We start from the raw sequence: 19,062 nt of genomic DNA, 5'->3' as shown, positions 1-19,062 counted from the left end.
CGAGACCTCAAGGGGGGTAGAGAGTTCTCCAAAAACAGGAGGAGTAGTAAACCAGACTTGCAGCTCTGTTGACCTGCTACATACTCACACCGGCGCCGGTGCAGGCATCTGGATAAACGCCTCCTTGCTGAATTCCATCGAGAGGTCTGCATCCGCGTATGCATACCCGTAGTGATCTTGCGGGTGTCCATAACTATACGGATATCCGAATTCCATCCTAGATGCAGAAGCAGACACAGGTGAATCAATGGTAAACCCACCCGTGGGATCCACAGGCAGCCAATTCGCCGTGAAGCGGGTACTGCCGTCGGGCATTTCGAGGGGAGTTAGTGCATCTTCCTCGTCTTCGGCGGCGCTGGTGCGGTGATTCACCCCGCGGTGAGACAAATGGTGGTGGTGAGGAAGAGGAGGATGAATGTGGCGGGGCGGGCGGGGGCAAGAGTCGAGCCTATCGGGCAAATTGTAGAAATGCATGCCCAGGCCCATGCCGAGTGAGGGATCCAGGTCGCGGTCGCAGTCCCATTCGCAGTCTTCGTCGCTTTCCTTGCTTGTAGAACTTGTCGTGCTGGGGGTGCAGGGATCTAGTGATGGAGAGGAAGAGTTCCGGTTTGAGAATGACGAGGATGATGATGATGATGACGACGAAGAAGGGGAGGTGATGCCGGATGGAGTCATAAACAGCGCCCGCTGTGTTGCGTCCTGGGATGTGGAGCGGAGGAGGGAGAGCTCGTCGGGCGTCTTTTTCCCGTGGCCGAGGGTGAGATCGGGGAAGGGAGGTCTATTCAGTCAGTCAGTTTAGTTTGGTTCAATCCAGTTTGTTTGCTCGGAGAAGAAAAGTGAAACTCACACTGAAATGAATTCCATGCCCTGTGCAAACATCTCCATGTCCATATCCATGCCCATTCCCATTCCCATTGCCATTGCCATTCCCATCTCAATTGGCGGTGTATGTGGTTGCGCGTGCATAACCCCTGCTGGTGCTGTTGGTGCCTTTGCCGAAGTTTGCCCGTAATGCAGCCAATTATCCGAGCTGAGCAACGCAAAGTCACTCTCGCCGCGACCATGAGCAGACAACTCAAAGGCAAGGCTCATGGCCTCGTCGCTCTGTAGTTCCTGTTGCAGAGGCGATGCTTGTCCGATGGCATCGAGGAATTGCCAACTTGCGTAGTCGTAGGGGAGTGAATCGGTCATGTTGTCTGATCTGTTTATAGTTCGTATGGCGACTGTCGTAGTACCGTCACAGCATCCCAAGCAGTAGCAGATGCAGTAGTAGAAGTAATTTTTATCCTTCTAGTAGTGTATAGTCCAGATGTATCAACATATAACGTCCAGCAGCAATGATAGAAAGAAACATGCTGGGGACCACGCCCTTAATAAAAGCCTGAGCCAAACCCATCGCCGGCAAAAAAAACATCAAAGCCAAGGAGCATACTCCGTAACAGACACAAATGAATCAATCAATTATGGGGTAGATAGACTAACTACAGGGAAGCTCGCCAAAATCCGTCCCATCCAGGCACAAATCACACTCATCGGCAGGACCATTGCCCAACTCGGCAAAATAAAATCGAAGCGAAGGTACTTAAATTGACTGAATCGACACGGAGCTTCCCAGCTCAACCACCCAATCACCATCTCGCAATGGAACACAAGATCATCACATTGCCATGTGCGTGAGCAGGAGCAATTAACCGAGCTGCCCTTCCCCAGATTTCGAAACGCGGCCAAACGGCTAGAACCAGAGTCAATCAGAGACACTCATGGGCCGAGAAGAAAAAGTCAAATGATCCGTCCCCCTGGCCCGATCCCGGGTCTCGTGCCTTGTAGCCCTGTCGCGCTAGCACCAACTGGTCAGCTTCTCCGCATCGGTTAATTGGGGTCCTCCGGTTGATTGTTTTAACCGAGATTCGTTCGATGCTCGGTCCGGGGTGGCGATTCTAGCCGAGTGTCTGGGGTAAAACACCATTTTCATATTCAACCGTGACAGGTCTGAATTTTCCGAGATTGGGTTACTGTATGGTGGTTGCGAGTCCTGTGCGCCGGGGCGAAGTCATAGCTTGCCAGGTTCGTTCATTTTCAAGCGAGAATTTAACCTGGTAGCATTGACAATGTAATGGTGAGTAGTACGGGTGACCAGTGAACTGTGATATATACGTTCTATTCAATTTATAGAGTATACTGCTATGTCATTAGGCATGTTTGAAGTACATGACACTGCAAGTACCGACGGCAGTTGCAGGTTCGTTCGCATCAATGGAGAATATCGACCAGCGAACTAACTCGCCAGAAACTAGTGGAGCCTGTGGCCCCTGCCCCTGCAGATGGCAGCGGTTGCAAGATGCTAGGGCTAAGGCAGTAACTGCCGATCAATCCTAGTTGCATCTAGCCAATGCGAACTGCGACGGGGAACCTCCGGGCAATCCTCCGTACGGCTCTCCTCCACGAACAGTGGAGTCCGGGGAAGCTCTTGCTAAATTTAGAGTGCCAACCCGGTACCTTTTCTCGTCCACCGGTACAGTGCCAGAACGGCCTTGCGCCGGTGTCGGATCTCACTGTGGTTGACAGGGCGTCCCCGCGCCTGTGCAACCGCACTCCGCATCACTTGGCGGAAATTCCGCTGGTATTCCGTGTTGAGGGTGACGACGCAGGATTCTGTCGCGCGGATCATCACCTCGCATGCGTTGAGGATGCCCTCTCCTGCCTCTTTTTGTAGCCGCTCCACGATCAGCAGGAGGAGAAAACTGCCTTGCAGGAGCTGGATGCCAAAGAAATAGGGCATGAAGCTGACGTCCGGGTCATAGCGGAGAATCTGGTTGACCGAGTCGGCCGCATCCAGCGCATGTGAGATGGTAGTGGCAAAGGCAGGGGACGAGGTCCAAAAGTCCTTGTCCTCGATGAGCGAGACGGGATCCCACTTGCCGACAAGGAGAATGTGCAATACATGCACCAGATATGATGCGTACGCGATGACGGTCTGAGTATGCCATGCGAACGCTTGAGAAAGAGAAGGTTCACCAGGATGATCGGGGGTGGATGGAGGAGGAAAGGTGGTGGAGAGCGGCGCTTCCGGGACCGCCGTGGTCGCTGCAAAAGTGGTCAGACTCGCCTTGTAAATCTCGAGCTGCCGCAGCACCTCGCTGAGATGGGCGTCCCAGCCGTCCTTCCCTTGTAGTCGGGATCCCAGCATGGGATGATTCCGTGCCTGGTTAAGATCGATCAATTCGCCGGTGATGGTCATCAGCGGTAGAAAGAAGCCAAATATGGAATGATCATGGCAGATAAAGTCAGGGAAAACTCGGCGCTTGTTTTTCTCCCCAGAGATGGGGCAATGGGGTCCGTCCGGCTTGGGGCTGTTGCTGTGAACGTTGCCGGCCTGCCACGAACCCTCGTCCAGCGGTAGCAGCAGGTCTTCACTCTCGGCATCCAGCAATGCCAGTGGGCGATTGTAACACAGGGCCAGGTGCCGATCCATGATGTATAGCAGCCACCAGGTCCGCCGACGTTCCTCCCGGTGCTCTTCGGTGATAGTCGCATGGGGATCATGACTACGGTCGCAGACGCAGTTCAAGCTGGGTCGCGTGGGATTCGAGTAATCGAAGAATGCGCCCGTGTCGACGCCACTCCAGCCAGGCAGCGAGTAGTCAAATGCTGGACTTGAGCCTTCGGTCTGGCCGTCCGCGTTGGGTATCACTTCGATTTCCTGGTTGAGTTTCAATTCTCTAGCAAGGGTAAATGCAGCATGCCACCTGGACTTCAGTCAGTCTCGACTCAGCCGGGGAAAAGGGGGACAAAACAAACCATCGCATGCTAGCGGCCTTTTGTTCGCTCGAAGAGATTATGGAAGCAACATGGATATAGGTAATCACATCATCCAAGGACCCCGCAGGCCCGACTAGACCGCGATCATCGCCGCTCGATTCAAACGGATGGTGCACAGTGGTTGGGGGACAGTCCGGAGCAACCCCAGTGAATGTCGCATCATTCGCGTTCGAACCCCCTTGCTCCTTAAACGACACGTGAATCAACGGGCGGAGTAAGCGAATAGTTAAGGCGCACAAGAATTGACAAATCTTCTTGCGCTGAGGCGGGGAAATGGAGAGCGCAAACGCCCGATCGTCCAAGGCGGCAACCCAGAGCATGCTTGCCAGCAGAGCCGGGCTACTGGGCCGAGGGTTCTCCCGACTCAGAAATGAGGCCTTGCGAAGGACATAACAATGGATATGGTGGCACACAGGGTGCATATGCGTAGAAAAGGCGCTCGTAAAGTACAACTCCAGAAGGTCAAAAACGAGCCTCCGCGGTAGATTCGTCTCAAGGAACGGCATGAGTGGCTGTAATACGGGATATTTCAAAGTTGTAGACGAAATACTGGGAGCCCGAGCTGGGCCGCCAGGTTTGGAGCCCTGGGCGGTCGGAGCACTGTACCCTGCAAGGTCCGCGCCATTCCAGATGTCCAGCACCCGTGGTAGCGGACCGTCCCCCCAGGCTCCTCCCCCCAAGACTTCATATGAATCTGGAGACACATGAGCTGCGGACAGCCACTCCTCCGTCACATTCCCCGTCGGTCCCGGTCTGGGGCCGGTAGGGACGGATCCGCCTGAGAGAGTCGGTCGTCTATGCTATGCGCGGAAACGGTCATCTCGTTCGTCGCCGGCGACCGATGCTGGAAGGTCGTGGTCGGCGAGGCATGGTTCGGCACTGGTGTTGGCGCCGTATCTGCTGGCACCGGCGCTGGCACTGGAGGCTGCACATTAGGAGGCTTGGACAGCTTCTCCATCGATCCGCCGTTCGTGACTGCGGCCGTCTGTTTTGACCGTGCAATCCGCCCTCGTTTCCGCCTTTCGCGCGTAAATTCGCACCGGATCTCACTGCGAAGACAGCGCGAACAGGGAAATGCCCGGTCGCATCGCACACGGCGCGAATGGCATGAGTCGCAGGCTATACGATTTCTCCTCCATCGACGCTTTGCGGTGTTGGACGAATCTTCAAGCGTTCCTGCGGTGTTTGTGCTAGTAGGCTGTGCATCCCCCGACTGGGCAGGATCCATTTCAGAACGACATTGAGTAGAATAACGTGAGCGGGGAGAGGGTTTGTCTAAGAAAAAGAAAAAAAGACAAGCAGTTAGCGGTGGGTCAAAAATGTCCGCGCCAGGAGATTTGCGGAGGTGATACCGAGGCACAAAAAGGCGTGCGGTGAGAGCTCCAAAATCCCTCTTGTCAACAGAAGAGGTTCATGAGAATAGATCTTGGTGATGAGAACGATGCATATCCGGTCCGAGATTCACGAAGCGAGAGTTTTCGTCGGAGAGAATTGAAGCTGAACAGAAGAGTCAAGGCCGCGTAGGAACTTAGAAAGACGCCGACCCGATCGCGGGGAAGACACCAAAGACAGAGAGCAACTCCGCATCGAATCATCGGCTGACCCTTTTTTTTTTGCCTGGGATTCTTGGCAATGTGGTCCAAAAGTGGAGAAACCGTGTATCGGCAACGGCCAGACCATGGACAGTTGAAGTTCAAGATAGCTGACTATGGAGTCTGGAGTATGGAGAACAAACGGATACTCAGGACGAGTTTGCAGTTCTTTGCTGCCGCCACGTGATTGACAAAGATACCTGGTCTAGAGACTCCTTTCTCATCCAGCTCAACAACATTCGCCCCCCGGCACTGGAAGAGTGTCTCATCTGCCAGGATCAGAGTGGATCCTATGGTACTGAGGCGTATTCGGTACCTAGATAGTTGGCACTAACTATACTCGTCCATGACTCCATTGGATGTAAACTTTCAACCATGCTGCGTGCCTCTATCCAATGGATGGACATCAAGTGAAACTCGGAAACTTCAATTCAGGCGGATCCGATGTTTCTCCGCTCTATTCAGTGAATGTTCCTGAAGGATCCTACCTACTGTGGACAGAATTCGGCCGATCGGTACTGGGGAAAGATGCGACCGGCAATAATAATAGGTAAAGTCCATGATCAGGAATCCCCTTGAACATTACAGGTGGAAAATCTCCTCCGCTGCATCAATCGTCGACTCTACTCATCGGAAACGACAAATAGATAGAAGATCATCCATCTATTTCATGATCATACTAACACGCAAAAGAGCTTATTTTAAGCCACCGTCATCGTCCATTCTCACACGCCCGTTTATATCGGTGCAATGCCTGGCCTCTACTCTTAGAGTGATCCACCGCGGGACGTGGATATCCATTCTTTTCTGCAATGGCCGCCGCTCCTCGTGCGTAGGGGTCATGTATCGCCGCCCCTTTGATATCCCGCAGCTCGGGCATCCACTTTCGTATATACTCTCCATCAGGATCGAACCGTTCGCTCTGACGGAGTGGATTGAAGATTCGAAAGTATGGCTGGGGATCCACCCCTGTACTCGACCCGAATCCCCACCCGCCGTGGTTGGACGCAAAGTCCCCATCAATGAGAGTCTCCATAAAGTATCGCTCGCCGCGACGCCAGTCGATAAGCAGATCCTTCGAGAGAAAAGAGGCAACAATCATACGCGTCCGGTTGTGCATCCATTTGTCATGTTTCACCTGTCGCATGGCGGCGTCCACTATGGGGAACCCGGTTTTCCCTTTGCACCAGGTGGTGAACTTGTCCTCATCGTACTCCCATTCGAGGTTGGTAAATTCGGGTTTGAAGCATTTGTTCATGCTGCTTATGTGAGTGACATTACCAAAAAGAGGTGAACTAAAAGCCTTACCAAATGAATGGCCAATGCACAAGGACATGTCTGTAGAACTCGCGCCAAGCCACCTCACCGATCCAGTGAATCAGACCAGGGTCACCATGCTCCAGGGAACCCTTGTTGGCTCTGCGCGCGTGCTCGATTGCTGTTCTCGCGCTGAGCAAGCCAGATGCGAAGTAAGGGCTGAGGATTGAGGTCGTCTGTCCGCACACCATATTCCGTGCCTCCGCATAGTCCCTCGCCTTCTCTTCCAGGAACGCGTCCAACCGACGCAGCGCCTCATACTCGCCTGCTGGGTATAATTGACTCAGGTGCTGCTTTTCCTCCTCCGACAGCTGCTTGTTCTCCGGTGCCGCTGGAATCTCGCTGTCAAATAATTCCTTAAAGTACTGCCGCGCATCCCCCGGATTCGATCCCGGCTCCTCCGACAGTTCCAGACAGTCACGATTCTCGTTCAGGTAAGCGAGCCATGTGCGGTACCAGGGGCTATACACTGCATACTGTTTACCTTGCTGACTGGTCACCCGTCCAGGGGGAACGACGCATGCGTCGTGGGCGGTCTCGAACTTAATTCCATTCTTCGCGCACAGCCTCACCAACTTCGCCTCGCGTCGCAACTCGTCAACCTCGTATTCCAGGTTTGCGAAGAGATGGTTTGCTCCCCACTGCTGACACAGATCTACAACCCGCTGGGGTAGGTTTTCGCGAATTCCCTGCGTCTCCATGTACAAGGGGATATCCAGCTCGCTCAAATCGCGCTTTAATTGATGTAGAGTACGCAGGATCAGATCAACCCGCGCCGGACTCAATAGATGAGCTGTCAGATCCTGCGGGGACAGAATATACAACCCGATCAGCGGGATATTGTGTTCCTTGGCGGTCTGGTATGCCATCCGCAAGGCGCGATTATCGTAGAGTCGGAGATCGGACTTGAACCAGTGCACCACTGCACAGTTGGCTCGGATGGCCCTGCGCTGGTCGGCCGTCTCCTCGTAGGCCCGCTGGAGTGTCTCGATCGGTCGTTCCAACCTTCCATCGTTGTAGGCGTGGCAACGCTCGTTGCTCATTTCCGGCGGATAGAATTCTCTCAGCACGATGCCAAAGTCCTCGGACTGTTGCGCATTGGGATGCGGACGGGACAGGTCCAGCTTTTCGCGTTTGCTGGGTTGTGTCGTGCCATTGCTGCTTGTGCCTGCGGTCTTGCGTTTCTGAGAGGCCATTCTTCATGCGCGAGTAGAAACAGTAGTTACTTGTGTTTCTTTAATACTTTCGGTCCCTCCCTTGTTGGCGCGATCATTGCATTGCGATCATTGCATCAAGGGGTTGATTCCGACTGGTCACGAATACGATCGATTTGATCTGATCCAATCGAGGCCTCCGATCGCACGGTCCTGTCTAAGGTTAAGATCCATGGTTCGTATGAAATTGTTTCCGTGGGTTTTCTGTAGGGACCAAACCTATGGCCTCCGTGTGCATAGATTTGGGGTGGCATTCGGTCTTCCTGCATGACTTAGTTGGTTGAGGCGCGTCATGACCTCACTGCTATAGTCATTTTCCCACGCCACTTTGCGTCCTGTCAGAGTATCATCAATTTCAATACGGAGAGTACTCTATGGGCGTACTTTTGTATTAGAGATGTGGCATACGTCTGTTCTATGGCCGGGATAATTTTGCTCTGGAGTCAGGCATATATCCATAACAGACATAGCTGCAAATATACATAACCTGTTCGGCTATTCCTCACGGACGACTTTTCGGGTAATGGCTCTCATATCCTGTCCTCCAGTAAGTACATTATTGAAATTCTGTCAAACAAATAAATTGGACTCTCATAGATCAAAATCCACCGGTGGACACGTAGAAAGACATTATTTAGACCATTGACTCCTAATGCCGACACGTCTTGTGCAGATCATTAACTCGGACAAAGGAATCTACGTTTGTCTTGGAGACTCAGATCTGTCGGTCCCAATTGACGTATCAGCTTCATCCAAATAGCCAGTTTACAAGTTCACTGAGTAACTCGCGCATGCCCCTTGCGGAATTAAATTCCTAGGAATAGCAGGGAGAAGTCGGATATGAAGTAGATACTCCGTATACAAGGTTTCTATGACTTCATCACCTCCACCGCCAAGTCCATACTCCGGATGATCTTCGCCCTACATCCCCTGTTTCTTTCAAAGGTCTCGCGTAGTTGCCTTCTTAAGGATCAAAGTTTGTTTGAGTTCAATATTCATTCGCCAAACGGGGAAAAGAACTGAATACAGAATTCCCCGATTTCAGCCAGAGCTTCCTTGGTTGCGCAGATCTATTTCGACTGGCCGCCCTTGCATCCTCCTATCATGCTCCACTGCCCCCCATATAAAGTTGCAAGACACCCATTGAGCTCCGTCTCCTTGTCGAATCTGGTCTCGTCCGTGGAAGTTTTCTCGGGAGCAGACGGGAATTCAAATACCCCACGGGGTGCTTGTCTCATATTACTTCAATTCCCTACCAAGTCGATCTACCGGCGTGGGAAACGGTACAGAATGGCCGAAGCAGTTACCTGTCATATGTCATATAAGGGCCACAGTATCGCCAGTGTCGGCTTGTCGTTCTAAGAATCTATCCAGTTCTCTGAATTGACCATATCTGAATAATAGCAGGCTCCCAACATGGGCGCCTCTTCCCAATGGCATCCCCGCCAACGACATCCACCACAACCGCATCCTCGCAGCACTTCCCTGACGGCTCCATCCTTCAGCATATCCACATCGGCCAGACGCAGAAATACGTGTTCACGGCTTTTGCCGGCGTGGTCTGGTACAACGCGATCGAGCTCATCGTCCTCTGCTTGACCACCTTCAAACGCTACCATGGCTGCTACTTCTGGTCCCTCCTCCTCGCCTCCATCAGCCTCATCCCGCACGTCGTCGGCTTCTTTTTCTTCTTCTTCCTCTCCACAACCGTTACCCCCTATGTCGCCGTCGCCCTGATCGTCCCGAGCTGGTGCACCATGGTCACCGGCCACTCGCTCGTCCTCTGGTCACGCCTGCACCTCGTCCTCCAGAAACCAAAGATCCTCCGCGCAATTCTAGCCATGATCATCGTCAACGCCATTACCATGCAGGTCCCCATCACCGTGTTACTCTTCGGCGCCGTCTCCCCACACGCGAAGCGCTTCACAGCAGGGTACGAGGTAATGGAGCGAATCCAGCTGATCGTCTTCGCGGTCCAGGAGTGCATCATCTCAAGCTTCTACGTGTTCGAGACAATCAAGATGCTCCGCCTGCGGCCACCGCAAGCACGGCACCGACGGATCCTGTTGCAGCTCCTCGTCATCAATATCGTGATTCTGGTGCTGGACGTCGCCGTCGTCGGGACCGAGTATGCGGGCTACTATGCCGTGCAGGTGATGTTCAAGCCCGTAGCGTACAGCATAAAGTTCAAGCTCGAGTATGCCATTCTCGGGCGGTTGATCCAGGTCGCCAAGGGGGAGTCCCTCGAGCGCGAGCAGGGCTCGTCCAGTGTGCAGGGCTTTCACTCGGATCCGTCGGAGCAGACGGCCACGGTGGGGAGCGTGAGTTTGACTCCCCCGCGACCGACTCCAGAGAGTACAGGCACGGGTATGTCGTATATCCGCGATGAGGATACATATGCCTCGATGAGGTTTCACGAGAGGCGGGCGCTTTGATCTATTACCTAGGTAGATTGTGGATTGTATTATAGCTGTACTAGATAATCAAGATTTATGACATAATATATGATTTATTTGCTGTGCAATGTAAAACCCTCACAGTATTCCTATCCCATTTACAAGCCCTCACTTCAAAGCCCGCCATTTCCTCCGTTTTAGCAAGCAGAATAGGCACTACGCCCGTACTCGCATTGAGCAAGCTGGCACGCTATCGGAAGAGAGTATGCAGTGGAGAAGTCTTGTATGTCCGCTCTATTGCGTCCAAAGCCAATACACTGTTCATCTATCCATACCTAATCGGAGCTTTTGTCCACTTGCCTGCCTATAAAGCCGTACACATTCTTTCCGAGTTTTGGCTTTAGCGACAACATGTCACAAACGCTTACTCTTTGCCATCTTCTGTGGTATCAATTGGCTGGGAGGTTCAAATACATGTACTTGTTCAGCCTTTGCATCCGAAAGTTACTCCATCCTATAATCAGAATTAATCCTGGGGTACATTTTACCTTTGCCACCGAGCTCTTTCTGAGAACTGTTCACCTGAGCACTTCTGCACCAACGAAAATTATTAGCATTAGCTCGGCAAGTCACGACGTCGATGAGAGCCTGAGTTCGTTCGGGTAGCAGAGTGGCCATCTCGCAGTTCGATGCGTTTGTCAAGGCTAAAGCATCGACATATCACCAGTGTGAGTCTTCGCCCGGACATGGTCCTTGCAGACATGGGAGGAAGCGTCTCTTGGCTAGCCGTTCACGAAAGATACGGTGGACCTATGTAGTGGCACGGCCATCGGGCTAGCGAGAGGTTCCTGTTGGGGAGATATGTAGCTGCGATTTGGGATATGGAGGAGCCGGAGGCGAGGGGAGAGAAGATGGTGGATGGAATCTGCTACCGTCCGTCTCAACGGGAGTCCCTAACTTTGGACAACTGGTTACTGGTATAAGAGCTATCCTTTTGGATATGTATATGGCCATCCTATATTTAGGGAGTGAATCATGCTTCAGAATCACCGTTCACAGAAATGAGGCTATATAGCTTGAGCGAGAGTAAGTTCAACTACGGGTTCATGTATGAACTAGTGAATCTCCTGAACTTAGGGGGTTAAAGGACGAACGGAGAGTAGGCTTGTATACTCCAGTTATGAACAATCTCTTTCTGGTCCAAGGTCCATTCATTTCTTTGATTTCATTTCATTTCACCAAGCGAACGAGATCAGCCTACATACATGTGTATTGACTGGCATATCCATCTACACAAGCTGACAGTAAGAGTGATCAACGTGTATATAGCGCAATCCTTTACTTGATGCCTTCTTCTCACTTCCCCTTGCAAGCCAACAAATAATCTCGAGAAATTCGGAGCACACCATTTGTTCTGAGGTCCAAGAATCAATCACCGTTCATGTCACAACAGAGCCCGACAGCCATCTCAGAGTGAGTCTAGATGGACGCCGCAGCGGTAGGAAGAGCCACGATGGTCTTGATATAATCTACTTCGGTCTCCTCCAATGCAAGACCGGGATAGTCGCAGTCGGACGATCCGCCGCAGCATCTGCGAAAGTTGGAGAGATGCTCCGAGATGGATCCCGCCTGGCAATCGTTGCCAAAGCGGAAGGTGCCGTGGAGCTGGTCACAGCAGGAATGGGTACGGCCGTCGTCGCGGTTGCCGTTCACGTAGCATTTGCAGGCCAGAGAGGGAGCGGTGAGGAGGGCAGCAATGGCCACGGTAAGGATGGAGGAGAACTGCATCTTGATGATGAAATGAAGAGATGCTGAGGACTTCTGGAAGTTTGATTGTGGCTCTGTGGTTCGAGTTGATGGGAAGAAGAATCGATAGCAGTAGCAGACCTGATGGGGGTTTTTATACTTCACGATGAGTGGGATGTTGAGCTTCAGTCCGCCTGTCAGTCATGAATTGCTTGGACTCCGTGATCTTCATTGTCTGATGCAACAATGCGACATCATAGTCGGTCTCTCCGACGGTGAAATTGTGAAGGATTCCCTGCAGTCAGCTTTGCATGCTGAATTGATTCGAATCCGTCCCTTGTATACTGTTGGATACACAAGTCATCCTTGGTCCTCCCTCATGCAGATGCTTTGGATGAGGGGTTTATCCCTAGCGTATGTATACACATGCAGTCATTCTGCAAGTATAACCCTTCTCGTGGCCAATATGGCGGTTCAATAAGGCGGTTCAATAAGGCGGTTCTTCAGGTCTCCCAGAGTCGCTTCACTCTGGCGTTAATAGGCGAAGACTCGTTGAAAATCATACGACAGACAGCTTGTGAGGTTCACTGTGGGTTGCAACGAAAGCCAGGAAAAGCGTCTTCAACTTCATTCATACCTCTGTCGAGGATGGACATTGTTGTTTCGACATCCCATTCACTATGACTGAAGGATCAGAACCAACAAGAAAGCAATGCATTTATTTATCCAATTGGTTCAGACAGCAAGCCCATATGGGCAGTCTAGAAATGCATTCACAGGGTCTCTGTGCAGGTCAATAATGGACTGTTAATGAAGTCTTCATGTATATTGCTCCTTTGGCCCCGGAGCGCCGGACTTTCTTCCCTGGGTATCCCGGAGCACTCAAGGTACCTTGTAAGGCGCAGATGTACCTATATCAGGCGGTTTCAATGACACATTCTAACAGGCATCACATCTAGACCTCTGTAGATCGTGGTCTGACAGCATTCACTTGGTAACTCGCTCTTGAGGTACCATATCCACAGAGATCTGACAGAGAACATGACTTCGCCGTATTGTCCACAATCTGCAGCTGTTGGCTGTCTGGTTGACACTTTCCTATGCTCTCCTTCGCCTGTAGCCCTGTGTCTTTAGGCCATTAGGCCTCGTATATATGACAGATGTTGCGAAGGAGTTAGCTCTGAAGAAGTCTAGTCCCAGCATTGTGTTATGTTATTGAAAATGGCACACTCAGAGTCGTCTCATGGAACGCCTATACTTGGAAGGCCCAGATCACTGTCCAAACCGAGGCTGAGCGGATCAATGACCTGTTGTGACATACAGCAGGGATCTCGGTTCATTTGGCTAGGCACGGCTTGGTACTCCGGACAGTGGAGCTCTGACTCCAGTCCCTGAGTGCCAAGCGGTAGGATTTACTAGTGCTTCCACGACAGCGATGGTGCACCAATCCCTTGACAAAGGATGTGTTAGTGTCTCACCTTCCTCACTGTGGCTGGAGTGCCTTTAACTGCTAGTTGGACGCCTTAACAAGGTCTTCAAAGCGGAGGTGAGAAGTTTCCTGTAGCATCAATCAGAAGCCGTACAGAGCGACAGTCTCACTCACCCTACACCTCCTCTCATATCCGGTAATGCCATTGAAAATACGCAAGGATTGTTCCGGTCAGAAGTACCAATTGTTGCAGGTGGGTAGAAGTAATGCCTATAAGTAGCGGTACCTTATGGAAGCCTAATGTGGAAAATGAACCATTGGTGGAAGCTATCCGGGGTCTTCCAGCTCCAATTTCAACGACCAACCGGAACGATGAATTGATGATTGACATGGACGCTAGCAGGACGGGCCGCAGTGGCTTGAAAGAAACTGACCATGGCGGCTATAACCGCTCTGGATTTTGAAACAATTTGGGGCCTAGACAGCTGTTGCTGGACCCTGTTGCGTGGAAATAATGGACCGAGAGTATTCCTTGCCAGCATAACTTCGGCCAGGCGTAGTTGGATTATCTCAACATCAGTGTCCTCTTGAGTCGTCACGGCTGCTGCTTATGATACCATGATGCTATGATTATGACCTACGCAACAGCTCTCCAAGATTGTGAGGATGTGGAAATCGCCACTTGAGCACGTTGACCCAATCACCCAGTTAGCAGGTGCCGCGATATCAAGCAGTCTCTTGAGGCAACATTTGTTCACAAGGGAAAGTGAACTGTTGTCTGAGGCCCTTTCTTGGCTAATCTTGCCGGCGATTCACCATTACTGGGGAAGTCCACGGGCTCGCAGCTGCTCGAGGGCAACATTACCAGGGCCAGTAGAGCATACACCTCTATCTGGTGTATCCTTGTGGGCAGTTGCTCTGGCCGTGTCTTTAGCGTCTCTCTATCAGGCAGAATATGGGATAATTGCTTTTTTTGTTAGTCACTTACTCCTTCCTGAAATGACGAGGGCTCCCAAGCTAACTTCGTCTTGAAATTACAGCCAGCATTGAGTCCGCTGTTGGCTGCAGTGCAAACATACATCGAACAAGATGGGACTCAGGCGGGGTTAAGACCTGCGCCAGGCCAAGACAGATTCTGGATCACAGCTTTTATTGCTGTGTTTTGTATAATCACGCTGACCAACTGGGATCTCCAAGCCAGTGCGCTGTCGGGGATTCCAGTGTTGGAACTGCTGGTCGTTTACCTCGCTTTGACGCGGCCGGCCAAGTCTGGCAAGCGCGCCTCATACCGTAGACCCATTGCCACTGGGCATATCATATGCCCGCTTGCATTCCGTGTGGTGGTCACTCTATTGGCTGTACTAGGCGTGGAAATTGCGCTATTCGGCCCCCCGAAGACCTCTATTGTGGGCACCATCTTGCCAGGACTTGCGAAATCATTGATGTGGTATTTCCTCCTTCAGACAGTATGTTCTCTCACGGCTATCCCATTATCAACGCTCACTAGTGTCAGGCTGAGCATTGTTCCTGGTCAGTCACTGCGCCCATAGGGACATTTAGCATTTTGGCCACCAGGAATCCATTCATCTTGACCTCGAGTATTCAGGCGCTGTCTCATCTTATAGCATCAGTATTTGCCCTACGGCAGATTATTTCCTTTCTACCGGATAAGGCCAAATCCAAATCTGCGCTCTGGATATGCATTGCCGTCTATTTAGTCCCATACCTGATCAACAATTACTCCATCCACGTGGCAAAGACCTCAGTGATACAATCCTCCACACATCCGATCGACCTACTCATACAAGATGCCAAGGCCGATTTTCAAGCCTTGCTCGAGAGACAGTCAAACAGTTATGCCGCTGCCTGTGAGGAATACCGCCGCCGCTACGGCATGGAACCACCGCCAGGCTTTGAAAGCTGGTATAATTTCGCCAAAGCACGTCAATCACCGATCATCGATAACTTTGATATTATTCATGAAAGGATCTCCCCATTCTGGAGTATCAGCGGGACCGAGGTTACTGAACACATCAACCGTTTAGAAGAAACGCTGAACAGTGACGTATGGGTTTGTACATTCTCGGCTGAAGAAGCCAGGACGAATTGCAACCATCCTCACCGCAGCGTCGATAGGAATATCCAAGAATTTCTTAACACAGTACTGTCAGATTTGCGTGGTCTTATACCGGATATCAAATTTCTTGTCAATCACCTTGATGAGCCCCGGGTTCTGTTACCGCCGTCCTTCAAGAGGTCGAGATCACTCAACATCACCAACTATTCCAAGAGACGTGTCTGGGATACATTAGTCAAGTCCTGTCCTTCAGGGGACAGCAAGAAAGCCGACAGACTAAAGGTGGACACCTTTGGTCTCCCGTTTGTGATTGACCGTCACTCGACAACAGACTTATGCAACAATCCCGAGTACCGTGAAACTCACGGACTGTTGATCAGCCCTACATCATTTCCGTTGATCGATGGTCTGGTTCCTGTACTGTCCACCGGCTCGCTGTCGACAATGGTTGATATCCTGTATCCCAGCCCTGCCTATCTTGAACCGGAATTTGAATATGTAGAAGCCAAGGACATGAGCTGGGACTCCAAACACAACAATCTCTACTGGGCCGGTTCAACCACCGGTGGCTTTGCGGTGAATGATAACTGGCAAAGCTTCCACCGACAACGATTTGTCAAGCTGGCGCAGAACCTGGGACACGGTTCCCATTCCTACCTTCGGGAAGGCGCAGGCCAGGTCAACCTAGTGAAATCGTCCTTCCTTAACAGCAGGCTGTTCAACGTTGCCTTTACCCGGATCTTCCAATGCGAGATACGCTATTGCCGAGACCAGCGCGCCCTCTTTCGAACCAAGTCATGGGCCGACAGGGACGAAGCCTTGCATTCGCGTCTGGTGTTCGACATCGACGGCAATGGTATAAGCGGCCGGTACTACAAACTGCTTGCGTCGAGATCTGCACCGCTCAAGCAGACGCTTCTGCGAGAATGGCACGACGATCGTCTCATGCCATGGGTTCATTACATTCCCGTCAGCCAGAGCATGGGGGAGTTGCCTGAAATGGTGATGTATTTCACCTCTGAGGCTGGGCAGAAACGAGCCCGGGAGATTGCCGAGCAGGGTCGCGACTGGTTTTCAATAGCCTTTCGTAAGGAGGATATGACTATTTATATGTATCGGGTTTTGCTTGAGCTGGCGAGACTCCAAGATCCAAACAGGTCTGCAAGCGAGAGCTGAACCATGACTTAGTTGTCGAGTACACTTGACCTCTTGCTTTATATATGCAGCTTGGCTTATTCCCCAATTGGATAGATTGTACTTGGATTGAACAATGAGCCCAAAGCCGTAAATGCTTATGGATAAATCTGCAAGTCTTGGGCAAATCACATATGCTAGTTTCCCATTCTGAGCTGGCAATCAGAAAGCATGTGGCATTGAGTGGTAGTGCGTGTCCCAAAAGACCCTTGTAAAGCTCCACCTACATCACAGGGAATACACGCGAATGGGATCTGGAAGGCAGCTAGCGTGCCCCGTAGGAGCATCGTGTCTGTCTAATGACCAATGGCTTTCTCCGTCTTTTCTGAGCTCTAGGCTACTAAGTTACATTGCTCCCCTATATCGTCTGATGCATCAACCCACCTAATACCTGAAACAGGGACCAGATAACCCTAGTCATTCTCATGTGAAATAAGCATAGCCTCAATTTAGACAGGGATTTTGTCTAGTTAGTGGGGACTCATTACCGTTGGTTTTTACTGTTCTTCTATAGGACATGTTTCACCTTGTTATTATCCTGCTTAGACCAGAGCTGGTGGCAGGCTTAACCGGATAGGGCATATGTTGGCCAGCACTTTAGGCTTTGAGAGAGCTGAGACGATTCGTTCTGGCCAATGTGCTACTTGTGAGCCTCAATGCTTGAGCAATGCTTGCTGCTTCCATGTTCGCATAGCCGAGCGTCTCCTGCAGACTGTTACGCAACGGACTATTCCACTGATTTACCATTCGACCTCGCCTGATCGACGGGTCCTTAGTCTGCCGTGTACTTTGACAACCTTGGCTCGGTTGTTATCTACGACCAACTCATGCCGTTGATAGTCTTGTCCGCATCCACTGCAAGACCAGCACGACAGGTCGCAGAGTGGAGGAGAGAGACTGATGGCCTATATGAACCCGGGGAGTTCTGTTTGGTCGATGAAACGCAGGTCCTGGTTGCGAACGGCTGGGCTCATGTGCGATCCCATACCTTATGCCATTGGAATGACACATCGGTCAATTCAATATGCTCACGGCCTTAACAAGATCATAGATTGACCAGAAAGAGTCTCATAAACCGCACATTGACATACACAATCCTCATCAGTCAGTAGCGAGATCAAATGTAAGAATAGCCACTCTCAAACAGCTCCTTCGCATGCCTGGTCCGCTCATCGAGGTCCTCCTTAGGCAATCCAAGCACGTCATTATCCAATGCCCGACTGCTCTCATAGTCACCACCCCCGTTCGGATAGAAGACCCGCGCATACATGGCCTGCGCATAGCCGCGACGATCACCCTTTTGCATCCTCTCAATGCCCCGCTGATACCGCTCAGCGGTGGGCTCATACTCAATCGACCAATCCTCCTCCTTATCCCCAGTAATTCTCCTCCAGCTCTCAAACATATCCCTCTGGCTCACCAGGAAACTGGAGATAAACAGCGGCCTGTTCGCCCAGCCACTCACCGTCGGGCTCTTATCATTCTCGTCCTCCGGCAACTCCTTGAACTTCAAGAACGCGGCAACAGCCCTGCCACACTGCTCCCACGTACTCACATTGATCTTGGCCGTCCCCTCATCATAAAACGTAACCTTTTTCTCCTTGAAGTCAAACCCAAACCACTCCGGCCCAGTCGCCAGACTGAACTCATACCAGAAGCCACAAACCAGCGCCACCCACGCCGAGACACCAGTGGCTTCAATCTCGTCACAAGCCTGCTTCACCGGCTCTCCGGCCAGCATCTCCTTCCGCAGTTTCTCATTGGTGATATCGCACCCGTAGCAGTTCGGCATCACGTACGGCACGCCTGCCTTCGCAGCAGCCTGGATAAGCTTGCTTTGCGTGTCCTTTGGTGCAGTGACGTTCATCGTAATAATGAGGAACTGCTGGTTTTGCAGGGCTGCAACCAGAGTCGACTCGTCATTGTAGTCGACGTTGACGGTGCGGACGCCCGCGGGGAGGGTGTTTTTGCTGTCTGCGCGCGTGAGCGCGGTTATGGTGTGTTGACCTGTTTGCAGCAGTTCCTGGGTGATGTATTTGCCTACCGTGCCGCCGGCCTGATGGCAATGTTAGTGAGGTTGAGTTCTTGGAGGAGGATGAGGCAGACTTACGCCGACGATGGCGACACGCTCGATGCGGTTGGTGAAGCCAGACGGCTGGTCTTTGGCGTATTTCTGGGTCATGTTGTCAAGTTACTGTATCAGATGCGATGGTTCTGAATAGCTTGTTCTGGGGTGTCTTTCTGGGGGTTCATCTTCAAGGCCGGCCATACAGTTTAT

General features: G+C 51.6%; 7 protein-coding genes across 7 annotated transcripts; 2 read left to right on the top strand and 5 right to left on the bottom strand.

The window, feature by feature from the left end:
• Positions 1–84: 84 nt before the first annotated feature.
• P174DRAFT_464227 (uncharacterized protein) lies at positions 85–1,191 on the bottom strand (the record flags this gene model as incomplete). The annotated part of the gene is made up of 2 exons (XM_024830358.1): positions 85–778; positions 848–1,191. 2 exons carry the CDS (start codon positions 1,189–1,191, stop codon positions 85–87), a joined length of 1,038 nt encoding a protein of 345 aa, XP_024678423.1.
• Positions 1,192–2,476: 1,285 nt separating this feature from the next.
• On the bottom strand, positions 2,477–5,047 carry P174DRAFT_424998 (putative C6 transcription factor; the record flags this gene model as incomplete). The annotated part of the gene is made up of 3 exons (XM_024825245.1): positions 2,477–3,746; positions 3,799–4,614; positions 4,659–5,047. The coding sequence occupies 3 exons, from the start codon at positions 5,045–5,047 to the stop codon at positions 2,477–2,479; spliced, it is 2,475 nt and encodes an 824-aa protein (XP_024678422.1).
• A 1,042-nt stretch (positions 5,048–6,089) lies between these two features.
• Positions 6,090–7,929, bottom strand: P174DRAFT_413928 (deoxyribodipyrimidine photo-lyase PHR1). The gene is made up of 2 exons (XM_024824374.1): positions 6,720–7,929; positions 6,090–6,670 (listed from the first exon to the last, which is right to left on the bottom strand). The coding sequence occupies exons 1-2, from the start codon at positions 7,922–7,924 to the stop codon at positions 6,124–6,126; spliced, it is 1,752 nt and encodes a 583-aa protein (XP_024678421.1). The 5' UTR covers positions 7,925–7,929; the 3' UTR covers positions 6,090–6,123.
• A 1,136-nt stretch (positions 7,930–9,065) lies between these two features.
• On the top strand, positions 9,066–10,426 carry P174DRAFT_445716 (uncharacterized protein). Its single transcript, XM_024828402.1, has one exon. It carries the CDS (start codon positions 9,376–9,378, stop codon positions 10,375–10,377), a length of 1,002 nt encoding a protein of 333 aa, XP_024678420.1. The 5' UTR covers positions 9,066–9,375; the 3' UTR covers positions 10,378–10,426.
• Positions 10,427–11,701: 1,275 nt separating this feature from the next.
• P174DRAFT_413923 (uncharacterized protein) lies at positions 11,702–12,126 on the bottom strand (the record flags this gene model as incomplete). The annotated part of the gene is made up of 1 exon (XM_024824373.1): positions 11,702–12,126. One exon carries the CDS (start codon positions 12,124–12,126, stop codon positions 11,818–11,820), a length of 309 nt encoding a protein of 102 aa, XP_024678419.1. The 3' UTR covers positions 11,702–11,817.
• Positions 12,127–13,712: 1,586 nt separating this feature from the next.
• Positions 13,713–16,766, top strand: P174DRAFT_454819 (glycosyltransferase family 90 protein; the record flags this gene model as incomplete). Its single annotated transcript, XM_024829265.1, has 3 exons — positions 13,713–13,766; positions 14,554–14,979; positions 15,027–16,766. The coding sequence occupies 3 exons, from the start codon at positions 13,713–13,715 to the stop codon at positions 16,764–16,766; spliced, it is 2,220 nt and encodes a 739-aa protein (XP_024678418.1).
• A 1,129-nt stretch (positions 16,767–17,895) lies between these two features.
• P174DRAFT_515834 (aromatic alcohol reductase) lies at positions 17,896–19,007 on the bottom strand. Its single transcript, XM_024832231.1, has 2 exons — positions 18,895–19,007; positions 17,896–18,840 (listed from the first exon to the last, which is right to left on the bottom strand). Exons 1-2 carry the CDS (start codon positions 18,964–18,966, stop codon positions 17,902–17,904), a joined length of 1,011 nt encoding a protein of 336 aa, XP_024678417.1. The 5' UTR covers positions 18,967–19,007; the 3' UTR covers positions 17,896–17,901.
• Positions 19,008–19,062: the final 55 nt, after the last annotated feature.

This window comes from Aspergillus novofumigatus (genome assembly GCF_002847465.1).
Source record: "Aspergillus novofumigatus IBT 16806 chromosome Unknown P174scaffold_9, whole genome shotgun sequence".
NCBI lineage: Eukaryota > Fungi > Ascomycota > Eurotiomycetes > Eurotiales > Aspergillaceae > Aspergillus > Aspergillus novofumigatus.
The sequence above is the reverse complement of the archived record's forward strand: the minus strand, read 5'-3'. Positions and strand labels throughout refer to the sequence as shown.